The sequence below is a fragment of the Cicer arietinum genome, chromosome 6, assembly GCF_000331145.2.
Source record: "Cicer arietinum cultivar CDC Frontier isolate Library 1 chromosome 6, Cicar.CDCFrontier_v2.0, whole genome shotgun sequence".
Classification (NCBI taxonomy): domain Eukaryota; kingdom Viridiplantae; phylum Streptophyta; class Magnoliopsida; order Fabales; family Fabaceae; genus Cicer; species Cicer arietinum.
The window spans coordinates 66210825-66233725 of record NC_021165.2 but is presented as its reverse complement, the minus strand read 5'-3'; the positions used below and the strand labels follow the sequence as shown (position 1 = coordinate 66233725).

Genomic DNA, 22901 nt, shown 5'->3' with positions numbered 1-22901 from the left:
TTTTTTAAACAATTAATATTATATTTTTATATTTTAATTATTAAAAAATAATTATCACTTTATTTAAGATAGTTGAGCACAGTTTATCGATTAATACTATTATAGAGTTAGTAAATATTATTGTGGAGTTTTAACCTATTTTTCTTAATATATGTAGTTTAATGAAATTTTGCTGAAGTAGTATTAATTTTTAATTAATATTAAAGTCATACTTAAAAAATTAGCCTATATGTTGTGTGCCTAGAGATGTTGGGCACAGTTTCCCATTGCATTTTTTCTTTTCTTTTGTTACTTTTATTCTCGTTGGTGTTTCTTTGACTGATCTTATAAATTTGACCAGTCAACAAACATGACTGATCCCTATGATGTTCATGCCTTATTACCCCACATACAATCCATGGCCCACCACATATTTTTGTAATCCCCAACATTTGATCCTCTTCAATCCTTAACACCATCCATTCTCACACACACCTTTACTATTTCAATCAGAATATGATAGCACATTCTATACTTTTATTTTATTTATTTTTGCTTTCGATACATATTTGCTTTGAATACTAGTTAGCTAGCTAGGATGCATCAAATTTCCATGGGATCTAGAGGACCGTCAAAGAGGATCAATCATTGTTTTCTATTTTTTTTCTTCCATAAGTACTCCAAAATATAATGACAATATATACATGAATTATAAGTATCATAGTATTTTCCCGAACTATTTTAAAATATATTTATTTTAAAATTAATAAATATATAGAAAAATTTAAATTAAATATATTAATTTTTATTATTTCACTTTTGTTATATTTTATTACATAGTACTAAGCAATTGTCATTGAAACACAACATTGCCATGTAAAAGTAAATACAATTAAAAAATTGTGTAACATTAATAAAGATAAATGTTAAATACATTGACAATAGAATATTAAAATTATATTAAATTTGTGTTTATGGTTTTTCTAAATTTAAAATTTATTATTTTAATATTTAATTTTTATTTTTTAAAATGTTTTTATCTTAAAAGCACATCTTACAATACATAAATGGAATTGATTAATGAATGAGGAGAGTACTTGAAAAATAAATTTCCATTAAACATTGAATTTTAATTATTAATCACATAGATTATTATTTTTTTGTCTTATGATAAAGGTCATTTTAATAAAAAATTTAAAATAAATGTTTAGGATTTTTAATATAATTTTAATTAACTTTTTTTATATTATCATTCAATTATTAATATGTACATAATTTTTAAAATATTTAATAATTTTGTATTAACAATAATAAAAGAAAATCATTTATAATTAAAATAAAATAATTTTTTTAATTAATTATTATATTTATTAATATAAATATAAAAATCTTAAATGATATTTGTTGTAAAACAGAAAGAGTATTTAATATTATAGGATCTGAACATAATTACAGCTATGATTTGTTAGGTTAGCAATCAGTTTTGGTGGTTTGCATGTTTATCTTATTGTAAATAAAGACACACAAAATAATAATGTGGCCAATGATTCATTCAAACTAGGGATTAAATTAAAAAAATGAAATGCAATGATGGCTATCAACTTTTCTCTAGCTAATCATATTTTGAGTTAAAGAATTAGCTCAAAGATACTGATCAGTTGTAGAAAAGAAGAGAGTGGTACCAGCTAAACGACAAAGTGGCATGTATAATGATATAAAACAAGAAGACGAAATTAATCATTCGGTTCTGCTTTGGCAAATTATGGTAACTATCCTATTTCTTATAAGTATATTTGGATGTTCATACTATTTTGTTTCCTTTTTTTTTTTTTTTTCCGGAAAAGATAGGAGTCGGTATAGTGCTCTCTTTTCTAGTATATATATATACACGATCTAGCTTTTGAAGACCGTCTTGAATATTTTAAAATTATGTAAATTTATATGGTTTTTGTAAGTAATTATTATTAAAATTAAATATTTAAAATAAAATATTAATTATATAATTTTTTTTTTGAATTTTAACTCTTTCAAAATTTAATCTTGCACTTAAGAAATATTTTTCTCAAGTATTAGTTTAAAAAAGACACTAATCTATATATTCATTAGTTTAATAATTAATTAAATTCTCACAACTGTGGTATTTTTATTACACTGTTTAGAGAATTTTCTTTAATCTCCACTTTTACTTTAGATTAATTTTAATTTTACAACTTATATTATCTTTGCTTAATAGACTTACACTTTGTATTTTATAAGTCTCAACATACTTACAATAATATGATAGTTTTATTTTGTTTTTTTTTTATTTTTTTATTTCTTTCTACAACTCAAGTGATAAAATAAAATAATTTAATAATTTATATATAAAAATAAATGAATGGTGTTTCTTAATTTAAGCTATAACTCTTCATGTGTTGAAACCACTTCTATGTATATATGAAGACAACCTTTAGATTTGCCTTTAAAAATATAGTTGTTAGGCACAAGAAATGAGACACTATGCCACCTTGATCTCCGACTTCTCCATTTTTGTGCCATAATATTATTTAGGCATAATTGCAGTTTTGGTCCCCTTATTTTAGCTGAATCGCGAAAGTAGTCCCTCCATTTTGTTTCTCCCCAATTTTAGTCCCCCAAACAGAATTTTAGTCCAAAACTTGATGAAATTTTAGTTTTTAAAGCCGTACTACACCATTTATGATCATATATTTCAGGTACAGTTGTTGCAAATGAGATCTTGAGGCATTGTGTGACTTAAATAAATGCAAAAAAAATGAAATTTCATCAAGTTTTGGACCAAAATTCTGCTTAGGGGACCAAAACTGGGGAGAAACAAAATGGGGGGACTACTTTCGCTATTCAGTTAAAATAGGGGGATCAAAACTGCAATTAAGCCTATTATTTACTAGATTAGAACATTATCAACAATATGAAAGGATGGATCAACACAAAATCTTTTTTCCTGGCCACCTAAAAATTCTTCTGAAGAGTGTATTGGGATTTTAAAGAGATAAATTTCATTTCAATGTGATAATAGCGTGATTTACTGAAATAATAAAATATTAAATAGATAAAGATTAGAAAATCACATACAAGATATATCTTAGTTCATCCAACGGGGTTAATATAGTCCTCACAACATGTGAGATTTTAACTAGTAAGTTGAGCAACTTTTAAACTTAATCTTTTTCCTTTAATCATATTTGACTATACATTTGTATTTTCTTAGCCTCAACAAGCTTACACAAATCATTCAAGTTTTTACTCAACTAGACAAACTTGATGATGTTTACAACAAGATAATAATGATTATTTGTTTGGATTTGTTTACAACACTTGATAAATGTTGAACAAAGAAAACACTCAAATGTTTGATCCTTAAATCTATGAAAAAAAGCAGTAGTGTATTTATTGATAATTAAAGAGAACTTTGATAGATTTGCACTTAAGAAAATGAAATATGATTGGTTGTAGTCTTTTGGAGATTGAAGTTTGAAGAATCTTCTATTTATAGACTCGTGAAGACTTCTTTTTTTGCTGTAAAAAATTTTTATGAATATTGGGAACATGTCCTAATTTGTTAGAGTAAGTTGTGCAAATGTCATCTGTAACTTGGATAAACGTCCTCTTCAATTATGGGTAAACCTCATATTTGTTTATGTTAATGACCATCCTCTTCTTTATGAAAACATTCTCATTTTTATGAAGACATCCTCTTTTGCATGAAGATGATAGAGGCGTTTGAAAATTCTCTTGATAACTTGTGACAACTTGCAATGAGATGAAAGTGAGATAAATGAGTTTTCAATGAATTGTCCATTTATACATGTAGTGCAAAACATCATCTCTTTATTGTCATAATGTATGACCGTTCTCCTTATTGAATATTCTTCATGAACTTGAATGAGTATGATCAGGAAACATAATCATATATGACTAAAGTGTGAATCTGTTTTTGCATGCGTAAACAATATCAGTTTGTTCCTTTCATGATATTCCTTGTTGTTATGAATAATTATTTTAAATTTATTATCATTAAAATATTCAATTAATGGATTTTGCCTCAATAGTGTAGGCAAAATAACCATGTGATGTTAGGCCATCATGCATCTTTGAAAAAGGAGAATGTTATCTTGTTTTGTAACAAACATTTTTATCAATAAATGATAAAGTAGTTGAATTAATTCTTCAAATTGTCATTCATAAAAGTTGTTCCTTGTTCTTATAGCATTCTAAAAAAAAAATTGTGACGATAATAAATGTGCTCGTAAGGAAAATTTCCGTTTTATAGTTCACGAGAATGATTAAAATCCTTGTGTATTGCATGATCTCTTGAAAAACTCAGTCAAGATCATTATCAAACATTCTTAGTCTTGAATAGCTTTAGTAAGACGACTCTTTGAGTAGGTTATGAAGATTCTCATAAACTGTAATCATATTTTATTTTGTCTTGTATTGTTGTAGTAGATCCTCAAATTCTGTAACTTAAAAAACTCAATGTGATTTGTCACATAAACATCAAGCAAAATAATGTGTAGCTTGCAATACAAGTTAATTATTCTATAACAATACGTCAAATATAAACATCCTCTTCTTACTTGAACTTTCTATACTTGAGAACTTGCATGTAATAAGAAATATTCTATGTGCCTTTAAAAAAAAAGATTCTATGTGATTAGTTTCTCAGCCTCTTAATTAACTTTCTTGAGGTTCAAACAATGACTTTCTTATATTATCATGTAAGTTATGAAACTATTGTTGTAATCTTTTGATGATAAATTTGATTATTAATTTTGTTATTGAGTATATACTATGAACTTTGTTGGTGTAAGTAACTTATCACTTGTTGACTTCTCTAATTCTTGTTCCTTAAACAACACTCATGCAATTATCAGTAAATTAATAATCATAAAAATTAACATTTACTTGATAATTTTGTTGTCGTTAAAATATATATATAAAAAAGTTTTGATCTCAACAATATTTATAATAAAAATAACAGTTATATAATAAAAGATAATACTAAAAATATTTGTACAAAGGAGTTGAATCAATTTGGTTCACTTAACTAACTCCCTAATAACAAGGAACATGGACAACTAAATCTATTAATGTATAACTACTAACTAGAGATTACGTGCATCATACCACCTAGGGCGCATATAAGCATTATATTCCAGCAGTATCTATAAATGAATGTGGATTAAGAATCGAAATGTATTTGAATTTTGAACTAATGCTAGAGCCAAACGACATCATAGCATGAATAAATGTTTATTTTCCTTCCTTTTTTGAGTTGTTGTTATGCGAGCTATATGCTTCATAAATTTAATTTTTCTATGAAAGGGATTGATTTTATGAGTGAAGTGGCTATAATGGGAAATTATGTGAAAAGAGTGACATGGCAAACAAAGGCTATGAGTTTGATCTAATAAGTGGGAGTTGAGTAAGACAAGTCAGTCACTGTGTACGTATTATTATTGATCATGAGCAGTATAAGGAAAGGGACCACCAACACCTAATTTGAAGACCCAAAACAAGCAAAGCATAAATTGACCCATGAATATTGTGAGTTGAGTGAGTGGTGATAGTGGTCATGTGTCCTGCATAGTTAGGTGAATCATAATTCAGATTCTCTACACCGGTTGTATAATGCAATTGAGTTAAGATCAACTAGGATTCTCTATTGACACCATAGGCGTCTTATTTTAATCAAATGGTTAAAAAAAAAGTATTTTTTATTTTATATTTTAATTATTAAAGTTGAATCCAAATCATTCGATTAAGATCAGATAGTTCTAGATGTTCGATTGTGTGATTGTGGGTTCTTGCTGGCACCAGAAAACCCAAGTCCAATTGAGATAGTTAAATTTAATGAGAAGAATCATCTCTCTAAATCTAACACTCTATAATATCGATATCTCTCTAAATCATTATCTTTGTCTATAGAATTACAAGAAATTATATTGATTATCAATGGAGTTAGATATTGTGAAATATACAACACTCTCATAACATGATAAACTATGGTTTGAATTTAAGTCGAAATAAATGCCTATATTTTGTCTTCGATAATGTCTCAAACATGATACATGGAAAAAAAATTATTGATTTATACAAAAAAAAAAATCGATGATTTTTTATTTAAGATATAATTTTGAAATAATATTAAATTTTAGAAATTGAATGTATATTTTAAAACAACTATGATATATTTACACTCCATTTTTTCCTACATTCATTCAATATATCATTTATCTCTATCTTTCTTTTTATATCACACAATCAACATATCACATCTTTATCACATCACTCTATTTTAATATTTAATTTTCAATTATGAATTTCAATTTTTAATTGAGTTTCAATTTTTTATTTTATTTAAATTGATTTACTCTCTTTATCTTGTTTCATTATGAATTCACAAAATATAAAAAAAATATTCATATTAAAATAATAAAAAATAAAAAATAATATTCAATTTTAATTATTTTAGAATATTTCAAATATTATACATTATTTAATTATAATGATTTTAAAAGTAGATTTTAAAAGTGGCAGTTGTAGAAGATGACTATCGTAGTAGTAATCGTTGGTCGAAAACGAATCCATCGATATAAAAGATAGTTGATAGTCGAAGATGGTGGTCGGATGTAACCGACAATGACCGTAGTGGTGGGAGATGATGGGTGGTTAGTGGTGACTGAGATGTTGATCGGTGGTGGTGGCGATGATGAAAGTGGGTTTTCGATGGTGATGACAACAACCAATGATGGTGGTAACGGGTGTTAGAGGTGGGTGATCAATGAGCAAAGGTGGTGAATGAGTGGTGATGATAGAGATGGTTGGAAACACTAATCAATGGTGGTAGTTGTGGTCGGAGTGAGGTGGTTGGAATGGAGTTAAGTTGTCAGTGATGGTGGCATCAGTGGTTGGTGGTGACGACAGTAGTTAGAGATAGTGGCAACGATTGTTAAAGGTGAGTGACAAGTGATATTAGTCAGAGGTGGATGATCGGTAACAATAGAGATAGTAACAGCGGTGACGGTGAATGAAGGTAAACACAAATTATAAATTTATTTATTTTTACTTTAAATTTTGAAGTAAAAATTATTTTGAATTTAAATAAAAAATTAATCCAGCCTTATTTTATCGAAACATAATTTAATTTAAAAATAAATTTAAAAAGAAAAAACTGACGATTACCCCGAAGAAGCAGTGAATTAGTGATTGAATAGAAGGTACATATTAGTATGAATGAGTATATAATGTAGGCAGAACGTGCTCCGTTCCATTCCATATATGTAAAACAAGAAATAAGAAACAAAATGAGAACAAGGATTGGAGAATGGAAATAGAGAAACAGCAAGTGTGTAGGGGAGAATGAATGGACCAAAAGGACGAAAAAATGAAAAAATGGAGATGAAATGAGATCCTATGTCACTGTCACTAGTGTCCCCTTGCCTGTCCCCAACATCATTACCAATCAACATCAACCGGACATTCAACAAACGACCATAATACTTCCCTTCCATCAATTTCAATTAATAATATCCCATTGCTCCCCTTCTCTTCACTTTTGGTCCCACCTTATCATACACAAATCCAAAACATCCACATTCCACACCGCCCTTATTTCGACCAAATCTCTGTTTTTACGAGTGCCAATATTCATATTTCTTAATTCTAAATTGTTTATTGTTATTATTATTTAATTACAACAAAATTCATTTAGTTTATTTTTCTTAAAATGCTAATGAAGTGCAAAAACATTTCCATAAATTATATCGATTCTTTAATCCTTAACTATTAAAAACTATTATAAAAAAAGTACATGAAAGTTCTATACCAAAAATCAAACGTTACAATCCTACAAAATAATGAACAATTTTCTTATTAAAATTTTTTATTAAAAAAGTCAAGTAGGTTAAAACTAATGTGAGGAAAAAGAAATATAGTGCAAACAACAACTTAACCTAAAGAGAAAAACATAAAATAAAAAATTTTAAAAAAATCATATGAAAAATATTAGAATATCTCGTTTAGGTTAGCTATTAATTGAGCTTGGTAGGGTTCATGAGTTTAGATGAACTCTAGAGTTTGACAATCTTTTAACTACAAAATTTAAATTAAGCTCTCTAATAACATCCTTAATAGTATGAATATACATATGCAGTAGCTAATTTAATGTAATGTCGAATCGTATAGTTCACTTGATTGATTCTAATAGCAATTACTTTGGTAAGCGCTTAGGAAAATAAGATTGATTCAGATATGTTTGGATTGATGATATAAGATAGGATGGTATAGAAAATTGTTATTTGTTCAAATTCTGCTATGCTATAATACCGATATAGCAGTTATTTGATAATATTTTGTACTAAATAGTGTATCGTGGAGTAGTAACTGTTATGCTATAATGCTATAGCTCTGCAATTTGGCAACATTGAGTATAGAGTGGAATTGAATGGAGTGAAATAAGATTACATCCATTTTTTAAAATCTAACTAGCTTGTTCTATTTTATTCCTATCTATTTCACCTTATACCACTAATCCAAACATATCCGAAAGGTTGCAGTGTGCAACTTCTAATCTATTACTTGTGTGGTGGCTGCATGTTTATCCCATAAAATTGGGTCGCACAGAAGTACACAACTGGAGGGAAAAATCCATGATTTGCCCGGAGGATCACATAAGAAGGGTAACAAGATGTGTTTTTTTATGTGTACTTTTGAAGTGCATATGGGAGGTGGAAAAGAATCTCCTTGAAAAATAGTTTGAATCATGCCAATCTATATTTCAATTAGATTATATATTATATAATTTTTACAAAATCAAGATAGTTGAAACTATCTTAAGTGAGTCACAAAATCATACTAATTAAATAATTTATTTATTATTAGAAAAAAAAAGTAAGAAGATGGGAACTGGAGTGGACGAGGTTAGTGTTTGGGGGCTAAGGAATTGATCGCGGAAGATGTAATTGGGTTCATGAATTGAAATTGGAAATTTTTGTGTGTGGTGGATGTGTGGGGACCCTATAATATGGCAGCATTTGTGGGGTCCACAAATAGTTGCATCCACGCGGATGAGGGCCCCACACTGTTACAGTGAGGTATGTTTCTTTTCTTCTTTTTGTTTTTTTTTACTATATTCATTAATTAACATTATTTTTTATTTTCTGCTTCAATATGAAACCGTTGTAAAACAGAATTTGGAGAGTATATGAAAGAGAAGAAGAGTCTCGATTTTTTTTTCTTTTTTTTACTCTGCGTGCAAGCTAACCTCATCGATAATTTCGTACGACAAAAACCATCATTAGTTATTACTCTCGTTTTTTTTTTTCTTTCTTGGGATTGCTTAGCTAACTTGTATTTGCTTTATATATAAGTAGATTCATACCTTCTATTACCTCACATCACTTTGCATCACTTCCTAAACCGTCTCTATAGTTTCCTCTCTCTCTAACACAATCAAACTTAACTACACAAAGCTAGCTTATACCCTTTTCAAAGTCAAGTAGGTTAAAACTAATGTGAGGAAAAAGAAATATAGTGCAAACAACAACTTAACCTAAAGAGAAAAACATAAAATAAAAAATTTTAAAAAAATCATATGAAAAATATTAGAATATCTCGTTTAGGTTAGCTATTAATTGAGCTTGGTAGGGTTCATGAGTTTAGATGAACTCTAGAGTTTGACAATCTTTTAACTACAAAATTTAAATTAAGCTCTCTAATAACATCCTTAATAGTATGAATATACATATGCAGTAGCTAATTTAATGTAATGTCGAATCGTATAGTTCACTTGATTGATTCTAATAGCAATTACTTTGGTAAGCGCTTAGGAAAATAAGATTGATTCAGATATGTTTGGATTGATGATATAAGATAGGATGGTATAGAAAATTGTTATTTGTTCAAATTCTGCTATGCTATAATACCGATATAGCAGTTATTTGATAATATTTTGTACTAAATAGTGTATCGTGGAGTAGTAACTGTTATGCTATAATGCTATAGCTCTGCAATTTGGCAACATTGAGTATAGAGTGGAATTGAATGGAGTGAAATAAGATTACATCCATTTTTTAAAATCTAACTAGCTTGTTCTATTTTATTCCTATCTATTTCACCTTATACCACTAATCCAAACATATCCGAAAGGTTGCAGTGTGCAACTTCTAATCTATTACTTGTGTGGTGGCTGCATGTTTATCCCATAAAATTGGGTCGCACAGAAGTACACAACTGGAGGGAAAAATCCATGATTTGCCCGGAGGATCACATAAGAAGGGTAACAAGATGTGTTTTTTTATGTGTACTTTTGAAGTGCATATGGGAGGTGGAAAAGAATCTCCTTGAAAAATAGTTTGAATCATGCCAATCTATATTTCAATTAGATTATATATTATATAATTTTTACAAAATCAAGATAGTTGAAACTATCTTAAGTGAGTCACAAAATCATACTAATTAAATAATTTATTTATTATTAGAAATGAAAAGTAAGAAGATGGGAACTGGAGTGGACGAGGTTAGTGTTTGGGGGCTAAGGAATTGATCGCGGAAGATGTAATTGGGTTCATGAATTGAAATTGGAAATTTTTGTGTGTGGTGGATGTGTGGGGACCCTATAATATGGCAGCATTTGTGGGGTCCACAAATAGTTGCATCCACGCGGATGAGGGCCCCACACTGTTACAGTGAGGTATGTTTCTTTTCTTCTTTTTGTTTTTTTTTACTATATTCATTAATTAACATTATTTTTTATTTTCTGCTTCAATATGAAACCGTTGTAAAACAGAATTTGGAGAGTATATGAAAGAGAAGAAGAGTCTCGATTTTTTTTTCTTTTTTTTACTCTGCGTGCAAGCTAACCTCATCGATAATTTCGTACGACAAAAACCATCATTAGTTATTACTCTCGTTTTTTTTTTTCTTTCTTGGGATTGCTTAGCTAACTTGTATTTGCTTTATATATAAGTAGATTCATACCTTCTATTACCTCACATCACTTTGCATCACTTCCTAAACCGTCTCTATAGTTTCCTCTCTCTCTAACACAATCAAACTTAACTACACAAAGCTAGCTTATACCCTTTTCAAATATATACACAAACCAAACCAAAATCACTTCCCTTTGTTTCTTTCTTTAGTTTCAAACTTTGATATATAATATTTAACAAGTGGTTTTCTAATTGTATGGATGGATTCTTCTAGTGGACAACACCAGGTAAAACATTTCACATCATAATATATATATCATTCATCGTATGGTCTTTTATTAATTATATATATCAAGTTATCAACATGCTTCTCTTGTTTGATTTTGCCTACCATATCCTTTATGGATTTTTACTACTTCTATTTTTGGGTTTTCATGATTCTTCCTTAAGATCAATTTGGAAGAGTGATCAAATGAAACTAATTTCCTTAATTTTTATTTTCAAAAATACCCTTTGGAAGAAATAAAAAAATATAGCAAAGCTTTTTTCTTTTGACAGAAAATATAGTAAAGCTATGTCACTCCTTCGTTATTCTATACTATATACTATACTACTCGTGGTGTTTTCTATGAAACATATATGTATAGCTAGCTGGGGCCTGGGACCTAGAATTGATGGAATAAATGTTATATAAAAACAAACAAATTTTTTTTTTTGGAATAAAGTCAGAAAATTAAATTTAGCATCTTCATCTTTGTGTACCCCTTTCGATCCAATAAAATAAAATAAAAAATGAAATTTTAACTAATTTATTTTAATTCCTTATAAAATCTAGTTTTGAATTAAAATTATAGTCACGGTAGATACAACTTAAATTGTAATTATAATATTATTATAGACATTTTAAAATCTGCAGTATTACGGCTATAAGAATCACTGTGAATAGTAATTTAAAAACATAATATATAAATAAATGTATATATAATATGTATCCATTACAAAAATTTGTAAGAGGATTATTTGTTTTGGTTTTAATGTCCACAGAGTATAATTTGGAATATTTTGTTGTTGTTTGCAGCAAATGTCTAACGAATCATTGGAGAATATGTTGGCTTGTTCGAAAGCACAACAAGACAAAAAACCAAAACCTCAGCCAGAACAAGCTCTAAAATGTCCAAGATGCGACTCATCCAACACCAAATTCTGTTACTACAACAATTACAGTCTTTCTCAACCAAGATATTTCTGCAAATCTTGTAGAAGATATTGGACTAAAGGTGGAACATTAAGAAATGTTCCTGTTGGTGGGGGGTGTAGAAAGAACAAAAGATCATCATCATTAACATCATCGAAAAGGGTTCAAGATCAAACCTTTAACACCAATATTCCAAACCCATTAACTTGTTTCCCTTCATTGTCTTATGACACTAATGATCTCACACTTGCATTAGCTAGGCTTCAAAAGGGTCAACTTGGATTTGAACATGAACATGATTTTTCCAAATTTGGTAACCACACAAGCACAAACACAAACACCTCATGTGACATTCTCAACAATCATGGTTTGAACAACTCCTCCACAAACCAAGGATTCTTAGAAGCACTTATGGGGTCTCAAAATAATGTGTACTATGATAATGTTGGAGTTAGTGGAGAAATGATGTTACCTTATGATCATGAAATGAGCATTGCAACTACTCAAGCAGTGAGTGTCACTACTATGAAACAAGAGATGTGTAATGTTAGGGAACAAAATGAAAATAGGGTGTTGTGGGGTTTTCCATGGCAACTCAATGGAGACACTAACATGAATGAAGTTGAGTCAGGAAGAGCTAGTTGGAATGGTCTCACTCCATCTTGGCATGGCCTTCTCAATAGTCCCTTAATGTAGACAACGCAGTTTTAAATTACGGTATGCAATTGCAATTTCAACAATTATATTAAAGATTTTGAAGTCGGCACAACAGTAGCACAACCACAATTTAGATAATATGAGTTGCATTTGTTTGTAGTATAAAAGTTTGCAGCGTAACTACAATCACACCCGCAATTTAAAATCATAATAGACAACATCTTAATTTTAAATTGTAGTTATAGTTTTAGTTATGCTGCAAATTTTAATACTGCAAGCAAAATCATGACAATTGCGAATTTTACACTGTTGCAAGACCTCAAAGTTTTTTATATTATAGTTGCATATTGCAATTTAGAAATTGCAATTTAGAACTAAGTGACCCAATACTTATTTGATAGGGAAGGGATTTGATTCTCTTGTGTTGTATCACCTTTATTTAATTTTTAGTTTGTTTTTTTTTTCTTCTTCTTTTAATTTGCATCTTAAATTGTCAAAATTTTGTACTACTAGTGTCTTAATTATTGAACTGAATAGACTAATGGAGTTTGAGATGTTTTTTGCTAACTAAGTCAAATAAGTTGGAGAGGAGTAGATAAAGCATCATTTCCTTATTTGACATATAAACAAATATAAAGAAAAAAAAAAGTGATTTATCATGGTTGAATGCAGCATATAAGCCTGAACACTCTGAAAGATTACAGTTAGAATTAATTTTTCAGGAACCTTGGTTTCTTAATTAGTTGTTGTTTCAAAATATTCTGCCACCATTGCATTATTCTCATCTGGTAGATTCTTGAAACACGTTTGTACTTACTATAGATTACATAAATGCATTATTAAAATATTAAATAAATTTGATTAGTGACCAATATTGCACCATATAAGATATGATAGTGGAGGTGAATGAGTGAAGCATTAGAAATTTCAGTGACACATGAGCGCTAAGTTCGGGAATGATTTTGTTTCAATTGGCACTAGACAGACCAAATCCAATGTAGGATTTGGGCGTGAGAAAATCGTAAGTAAATGTTTGAAAATTATATCAATGTGCCTAAGTAATCAACGACAATGAGCTACATTACTACCTCATTATTTGAATTTTTTAAATGGACAAGGATTTTGTGGCATAAAAAATTCAATGGAGTCAGATAGAGAATTTGGTTTGTTTGGATGTCACTCTTGAGAATTCGTGATCTAGGTATGAAAATATAAAATTGATGCAGCTGTATAGCATTTCATTATGAAATTACTCATTTTCCTCATAGTTGAGATAAAATTATAATTTTGTCTTCATGGGTATAGAGAAATTGATATTTGATAGGAACCAACCGCAAGGTATTATTTTAAATCTCGTGATTGTAATTTTTTTTTTAATTGAAATCAGAAAAATGTTTGAAATGATTGTAATTTGAAATGATTAAAATTAAAATTAAAATTATGAAATGATTGTAATTTGTTAATAAAAAATAAAATAAAATAAGTAATGTTTGAAATAAACAATTCTCTATATATTTTAAAATAAAAAATGTAAAAAAAATGTTTTTGTTATTTTTAGAAATATATCTATATTAACTAATATTTTATTTTATTTTCATGACAACACTCCAAACATTTTTTAATGATTAAAATATTAATTAAATTGCATTTTAAGGATTCATCGGAATTAAGTATATTATATTTTATAATAAACAAATTAAATTATGAAACTAAACGAGGCAGATTATTATCTCTTTCACTATCATCTAAAATAAGGCTTAATTATAATAAATTAGGATAAAACTCAATTAAAAAGAACGAGATGAATTATCGAAATTCGCAAAAAATCAATGAGATTAAATTAGGGTTTATTTATAATAACAAATAATAATGAGATTAAATTGAGCATAGTATTCACCTCAAAGCGCAACAAAGAGTGGGCCTACATTGGTTGGGGGTTTTAATTCAATTGAGAAGAAGGTGGAGGAGCAAGTACAAGTAGTCAAAGTCTTCAACTAGCACTATCTATTGTTTATCTGACAACCACATGGCACAAAAGCAATACTATATAATTATTAATCAAATTTCCTCACTATCAACAGTAATTTCCTTTTACTTTCTTAATCTATTTTAAGTAATTCGATAGGGTTTTTGTATAGGGTAAGAAAAAGCTTAGCCTAGTTCATTAGAATTATGTACAAAAATATTTCACACTTGAATAAAAAATAACTATATCTCGAAAGAATGATTAGATTCTAATTTTCTCGGATAATAGTGTAAGATTTTCTACATTCTTAAAACCATAGCTCGAAATGGCAGTTAAGAAAATCTGTTAGCAGGTTCAGACCAAAACGGCTTTTCATACGAATCTTGAGATCCAAGTTGAACCATATGTAGCAACAGACATTTGGAATATTAAGAATCTTATGGCCAAAGGCAGGTACCACATTGTCTTTTATTTTTTAACTAAACCTTACTCTATAAATAAACCATTATTTTGTTCTATTTGGTTATCAAGTATTAAAAAAATGTTATTAAAAATGTACCATCATCTCCTCACTATAAACTTTTGTTATTAAATTTTTTTTTTAAATTATCCTCTATCTATTAAATTAATCATCGGTACTTTTAAAATAGAAGAGACAATAATAATTTATTAGATTGAAAACAATTTTTTAATTAGAAATTACTCTAATTAAGCTCTTTGACATCTAAGTGGCTCCATAGTGTATCTACACAAGCTTCAACTATGAGACTAATTTCTATATGGATGTTTAGATCGCAACTTAAAGTTTTTTTGCTTCTTCTCATAAGTGTATTCTGTGTCAAATCAAACCAAAATGTTTATTCATCTGAGTCACAGTAATTGATTCAAAAATATTTCCACATAAACTCAAAAATGTTTATTCATCTGAGTCACAGTAATTGATTGAGAATAATTTAGAGAATATTCATTACAATTCATACACCAAAATGAGAGAGTGTGTGATAATTTAAGAGTCAAATTGAAAGGTTTTTTTTTTTTTTTTGAATAAATTTTAAATGAGAAAAAACATAATTCACGTATGGATAGAAAACCACCAGTCTCAACGAACGTTTATGATGAAATTTGCATGTACAAGCAAAAATTCCTACCGTAATTAAAACTTGATTAAGGTATGAATTATCCAATGCCGTACCCTTTGTTTAGCATTATACAAGATGTTCATTAAAGAAAAAGGTATTATGAATGATAATTTTTCGAATGTAGAAAGTTACTCATCAAATATCAAAATGAAAAACTTTTGAAAATCCTGAAGTTCCACATTACATACCAAAAAAAGGCATATGTAACAGCTTCATGATACCAACTTACAAGAATGATGCAAATACAGACATTGTTGGCACAGTGCCAGGCAAGGCACGTGTTTGATTGGATATAAAGGGAAGTTTTCAAAAGAAATAAAGTGAAAAAGTAGTGATAATCTGTAAAACCTGTGGAGAACTTTATTTTTATTATTGGTATTAGTTTCATTGCTGTACACACTTATTATAATCTTAGTAAATTTCAGATCTATGTACAAGAACATTATAGAAAATTCATGATAGCAGAAGACTTGTGAGAACCACTTTGGATTTGTATAGGGTTATTACTCAGATTTATATTACTCTGCATGGCAGTAACCAGCTGAAAAGAAAAGTCTTCTTACCAATTACTTTTTGGGTAAACAGTTTTATTAAGCACTTAACACTTACAACATAAATGTAAAAGCTTTAGTACAACAAACGATAAAATAGAAACATATTTTCTTAAGTTTTATGAAGAATTTGTAAAAATCAGCGAAAAACAACTTTTAAGCTTTCTCAAACAATTAAATCCAAACGGGCTCAAAACCCAATTGCAAGAGTTTACATTATTTAATTCCATTGATAAAGGAAGTAATTGGGCACCCTAATGGAAAATTACTACGATAAATAAGATGTACTCTAAATAACGTTCAATAAACTAACAAACAAATAAACATGATTTTTTGCATGTCCACGGTACACATTAAATTGAAACATCGCAGGTTCTAGTTCCATGAAACACTTGGAGTAACTATAGTCAAAATGATATAGAGAAGAGAACCATGTTGGACTTCTCCAATATTCTACAATTGAAAACCATAAAAAACCAAATAGTAACTCTTCATATAAATAATTTAAGACCTAGGCTTCTCCTTCTTCTCTTTGAAGAGTGCAAGAAGAGATACTCCTGATACCTTCACGACCTTAAATCGGACTCCAGGAATATCTCCGACGGCATGCCCTTTTCGGCCAAAACCAGCAATAAGCACTTCATCCTGCACGAGCCAATACAATAAAGATTAACTTTTATGTGGAAACAAAACTAATTCATCCCATAATTTCATCTGTTTTAGAGAAACTTACATTTTCTTCGATGTAGTTCAAGCAACCATCATTTGGAACAAAAGCTGCAATCTTCTTTCCATTTTTGATTAACTGTACTCGAGCACATTTTCTAATAGCAGAGTTAGGCTGCTTAGCCTCAATTCCACTGCAAAAAACAGTCGGTCACTCAAACCTTTAGTTAAAATTTCAAAACAAAAATTATTTTTCTTACAATTTGGATTGAACTTCATTCAACCGTTACAAAACCAGCTTGTAAGGTGAGAGATGTTTTCCATTTAGAAAATCATTTTCACGCCATATGTCATCTAATGTGGGATACTCAACAGTTTGCAAACAATCAAAATAAAAGTATAAGCCAAATATTTAGACTAACATCTTTTCAAGAACAATTCCTTTGGCATGAGATGACCCAGCAAATGGCTTCTTCCATTCATTTCCAAGATGTGATTTCTTGTAGGACTTGTCAGCCCACCTCTGCCTTCTACGGTGGGACTTCAACTTGCGAGCAGCTCCCATTCCACGTGTTTTCCTGACCAAGGAGAAAATACCAGCAGATAAGAATTGATTTACATTTCTCAGGAAAATACAATGCGCAACTATTATTAACCACCCTATGAAAATTGGTTCTTTAATTTATCCGCAAAGATTGTATAGTAAACAATGATTCAACAGCCATCATAAGAACCGCACATGATAAAGGAGGTACTTTGTGCTTTAACATGTTAAGAGTGGAGAGTTCCCATGAACTACTGATTGAATATATCTTTATCCAACAATTGAGTAACTATGCAATCATTATATACATACTCCATAACTATAGTCTATAAACATGAAAGATTCAAGTTTGATGCAGTATTTGCAGCTACTATTCAGCAAAAAATTATTTCCTATGCTCTTTAAACATTACTTATATCATAAAATTCATATTTTTAAAGGCCAAAATGATTCACCAATGAAAATTGCAATCTAATTTATAAACACAAGAATCTGCATTTGTAGACAACAAGAAGGAACGATAATTTTCATTGTTGAATCATTTTGGGAGTTTTCTTCAACTCCTTTCCATGTTATTATAATACTCTAAAAATTAACAATATATACATCATACACATTCTCTTATCATTCTCTACAAAATTACTCTCTCAAATAAGGTGAAAGGTTTGTCAATATTTCTCTCTCTTCCTCTTCCCCGAAAGCCCTCCATTCCAATCACCAAACAAAGCATAAGTGGGAGAAATGTAAGCATTTTGATACACGTTACGAAACTGTTAAATTATTAAAATTGCTGTAAGCTCAGGAATCTATAATGAATAACAAGTACTGATTATATGGAAAATTTATCTTTCTGGCACATCATATATTTATAAACTCGAAACCCTATTTTTCATTAGAAGTTTCAAACGAAGAATCGGCAAGTACAAAAAAATGCATAAAAACATATGATGTAAATCATAATCGGAAACAACAAATCCATTAATTATAGCATAAATAACAATCAAAACTAGATAAACAATTTGTTAAGGTAAATAACGAGGCGAAAGGAAACGAACCCCATGATTGCAAGTGATGAGTAGGAATCAGAGAAATGTTGTGAAAATCGCTACTCACTGCGCTAGCGCCACGCTCAAACCCTAACCTAAACTTAAAAGTCTCTTTTTAATGCGTCCTTACTACTTAACAGTTAAATTTTGGAAATTATACTACAACCACTTTTATATATTTTATGTTTTCAATAAATAAAATTAAAAACAAAATTTTGTACTTCATTAAATTGAACTTGACTTCAAGAAAAGGGTAAAAGATGGTTATATCTTTTTTTTTTTTTTTATTCTCCAAATACTCTATTCTAAAACAATATTCTCGGAATACCCTACTTTTTCGTTCCTTCAGGGAGTCGTTCCCTGGGGAAGCGACCTCTTGAAGAGGAAATTTTTTAATGCTAACAGGGGGGTCGTTTCCTGGGGAAGCGACCTCCCACTGGGTTTGTTTTTTTTTTTTTGTTATATTTTAAAGTTAGTTTATTATTAAAATTATTAATTTAATTATTTAAAAAATAAAATACTAATATTAAATTACAATAAAGTATAGTAATAAATTATAAATAAAATTTATATTTTAATTATTATTATTATTATCATTATTATTATTATTATTATAATAAATAATTATTATAGGTATAATTAAAAATTATTATAATTAAAGTGATTAAATAAATAAATTAAATGATAATAAAAATTAAATAATGATAACAATTAAATGAAAAGAAATTTATATTGATAACATGAAAATAAAATGAAATACATTAAATTATTAATTTAATTATTTAAAAAATAAAAATACTAATAATTAATTAAAAATACGTTAATAATTAATTATTAATAAATGTTATATTTTAATTATTGTTATTATTATAATAAATAACTATTATACTTTTAATTAAAAATTATTATACTTAAAATGATATTACGACTCTCCGCATTAGTGGATTGTGACACACCTTAACACCTTCATATTGTGGCCAATATCCTTGGTTTGGTATGGGTTGGAACACTTCATCATAGACTTTTAATACCGATTCCACTTTATACACATCAGGTATAAGGCTCCAATAATTATACTTTATGCTAGAGCATGCTGCTATGACATGTGAACAAGGCATATGTTTAGCTTGATATATTCCACAATCGCACCACTTGTTAGAAAGGTTTACACTGAAATGACCAATTGGTCGCCCTTCTCTTGGAACCACTGTCTCATGCACCATGAAAGTATGGTTGCTCCGATCAAAACTATCCACCCTATGACTATTGGATTTAGTTATTTCCAATTTCATAAAATCTATGCAAGGTTTTGTGTATACCTGACCAGAAGCTAAAATTGATGCGTGTTGTTTTCCCATAGTTGGAAATAGTGTCCCTGTTTTAAAATAAGTCGATTGCACCAAAGCAGTGATGGGAAGGTTGCGCGGGCCTTTTAATACTGCGTTGATTGACTCCACAAGGTTGGTTGTCATCTGATCCCAACGACTACCTCTATCGAATGCTTGAATCCAATCTTGTCGAGGTATGTTGTCTAACCATTTCAAAGCATCCGGATTTAGCATGCCAATTTCTCTACGGTAGTATCGATATGTAGGCTCGTTGATAGAGTAACCTGTATTAAAACAGTATACAATTATATAAATTGAGAATAAAATTATTAAAAATTAAGAAAATTATAAAAATTAAGAATGAAACTATTACCCATAGAAATAACTTTTTTCTTCAAAGCATTGTCTTTAAATTCCCTTGTAAAATTTTGTGCAATATGTCGGACGCAGAACATATGCTTTGACGGAGGATCTTGCCACCCATTATTCGAATTATTATAAGCACTCTTAATAGATTCATGTCTATCGGAAATCAAACAAATGTTGGCTTGTGGAGTGACAAATTTTCTCAAATTTCTCAAAAAGAAACTCCAACCTTCTTTTGTCTCACCTTCCACAATAGCATAAGCAATAGGAATTACGTTGTCGTTCCCATCTTGTGCAACTGCTACCAATAGAGTTCCTTTGTACTTGCCGTACAGCCAAGTCCCATCAACTTGTACCATTGGTTTGCATAATTTAAACGCAGATATACACTGAACGAAAGCCCAAAATAGTCTATGAAAAATAGTTATCCCATTTATCAAACTATTCTCATGATAAGCTGGGATGGTTTCCATTTCTATTTTAGTTCCTGGAGCAAACGTTTTCATAACCAACAACCATTGTGGGAGTTGATTGTAAGACTCTTCCCAGTTGCCATAAATTTGTTCGATCGCTTTATTCTTTCCTATCCAGGCCTTTTTATAACTAACTGTGTAGTTATGTAAAGACCGAATCTGAGCAACAATTACCTTCACTTTGATTGAAAGATCTACTTTCACAACTTGCATTATGCTTTGACATATCATATTAGAATCGAGCTTCGTATGGTCTTGTGACAATACATAATTTGTGCATGTATGAGGCACATTCAATTTACCAATAACCCACAATTCACTTTTTTTGCGTTTTGAAGCTCTACATCTAAACAAACAATTTGGATCTGAACAATAAATGACATACCTTTCTAAATCTGACTTTTGTACCACAAAATTCAATGATTGTTTTATGTGGTAGCGCTTGATTGTATGTATGCATTCATCTTTGTTCTGAAACTTCATTCCAACCGCAAGAGTTCCATCTACTATTGGGACTTCGTTAATGAGCAAGTGATCAAATTCACTTGATTTCTGTTGAGTATCTAAATTGATGCTCTTCAGGTGAGATGGTGGATCGAAATCAGGTAGAATAGGTTGATCTTCTGCTTCCATATCTTCGTCACCATCAATGTCATCGACAGAATTATCAGATGATTCATCGAAGTATATTTCATCCTCTTCACTTGTATCCCTGAAATCTTCGTCGTTGATACTATGTAAGACACTAAGGGGAAGATCGCATTGTGGACTTGTTGGAGGAGATTGATGATGGAGTTGAAAACTTTCTGAACGAGTTTGTTCTAATTGGGTAGAATATGGTTCGTAGTGTTGTGATGGAGGATAGTGTTGTGACGGAGGATAGTGTTGTGATGGTTCATAGTGTTGCGATGGAGAATATAAGTCGGGTTGATAAGGTATGTTTGATGTTGATGGTTGATCAATGTTTGTTGATGGAGGAGCAGACTCAAAGGTAACATATAACTCGATGGTGCCGAGTTGTGACCACTGTGCATAAACATCAAACATCAACTCAACATCTTCATCGTCGCAAATCTTCATGAGTTCAAACCTTGTTGTATTTTCACCAAAGAACACGAGGTGTCGATAAACTATATCACTTATCGTGACGTTGTCACCGAGCTGTAATTTTTTTCTAATGACATTCTTTAGACGAGCAAGGTTGCTTCCCGAATGTACTTTGAACGCCTTTTTATAGTCACTTACAAATGTTTTTCCTTCAACTCCATCAACAATTGAACCATTGTAATAAACAATACAAATTACTTGTTGAGCAGCCATGACTAAATGATTGAGAAGGTATGGTGAGATAGAAGGTGTGGTGAGAAGGTATGATGAGATAGAAGGTGTGATGAGATAGTCTATTTATAGAACTTTTTCAACATTGAAAATTGATTAGAATCATCTAATTGGTTGAAACTGTATCACAAGGATTGCCTTCCATAGATGATTTAGATCCGTTGATAAATTTTATTAAATGGACAAGATTAAATATTGAATAGAAACTTCTAATTGGTTAAAACTATATCACAAGGATTGCCTTGCATAGATGATTTAGATCCGATGATAAAATTTATTCAATGGCCAAGATTAAATATTGAATAGAAACTTCTAATTGGTTGAAACTATATTACAAGGATTGCCTTGCATAGATGATTTACATTCGTTGATAACATTTATTCAACGGACGAGATTAAGTGGAATGGCGTGCCTGATGTGCCGTTGCCTGGGGAAGCGACTTCTTGAAGAGGTCGTGGCCTGGGGAAGCGACTTCCTGATGAAGTCGTGGCCTGGGGAAGCGACTTCCTACTGAAGTCTTGACCGTGTGAGAAAACTTCCTGATGAAGTCGTGGCCTGGGGAAGCGACTTCCTGATGAAGTCGTGGCCTGGGGAAGCGACTTCCTGATGAAGTCGTGGCCTGGGGAAGCGACTTCCTGATGAAGTCGTGGCCTGGGGAAGCGACTTCCTACTGAAGTCTTGACCGTGTGAGAAATCGTTCC

General features: G+C 29.9%; 2 protein-coding genes across 2 annotated transcripts; one reads left to right on the top strand and one right to left on the bottom strand.

Moving 5' to 3' along the window:
- Positions 1-10844: 10844 nt before the first annotated feature.
- LOC101499509 (dof zinc finger protein DOF2.1) lies at positions 10845-13350 on the top strand. The gene is made up of 2 exons (XM_004505892.4): positions 10845-11218; positions 12010-13350. Exons 1-2 carry the CDS (start codon positions 11192-11194, stop codon positions 12820-12822), a joined length of 840 nt encoding a protein of 279 aa, XP_004505949.1. The 5' UTR covers positions 10845-11191; the 3' UTR covers positions 12823-13350.
- A 3374-nt stretch (positions 13351-16724) lies between these two features.
- LOC101499810 (small ribosomal subunit protein uS12) lies at positions 16725-18885 on the bottom strand. The gene is made up of 4 exons (XM_004505893.4): positions 18705-18885; positions 17528-17683; positions 17173-17299; positions 16725-17084 (listed from the first exon to the last, which is right to left on the bottom strand). Exons 1-4 carry the CDS (start codon positions 18707-18709, stop codon positions 16944-16946), a joined length of 429 nt encoding a protein of 142 aa, XP_004505950.1. The 5' UTR covers positions 18710-18885; the 3' UTR covers positions 16725-16943.
- Positions 18886-22901: the final 4016 nt, after the last annotated feature.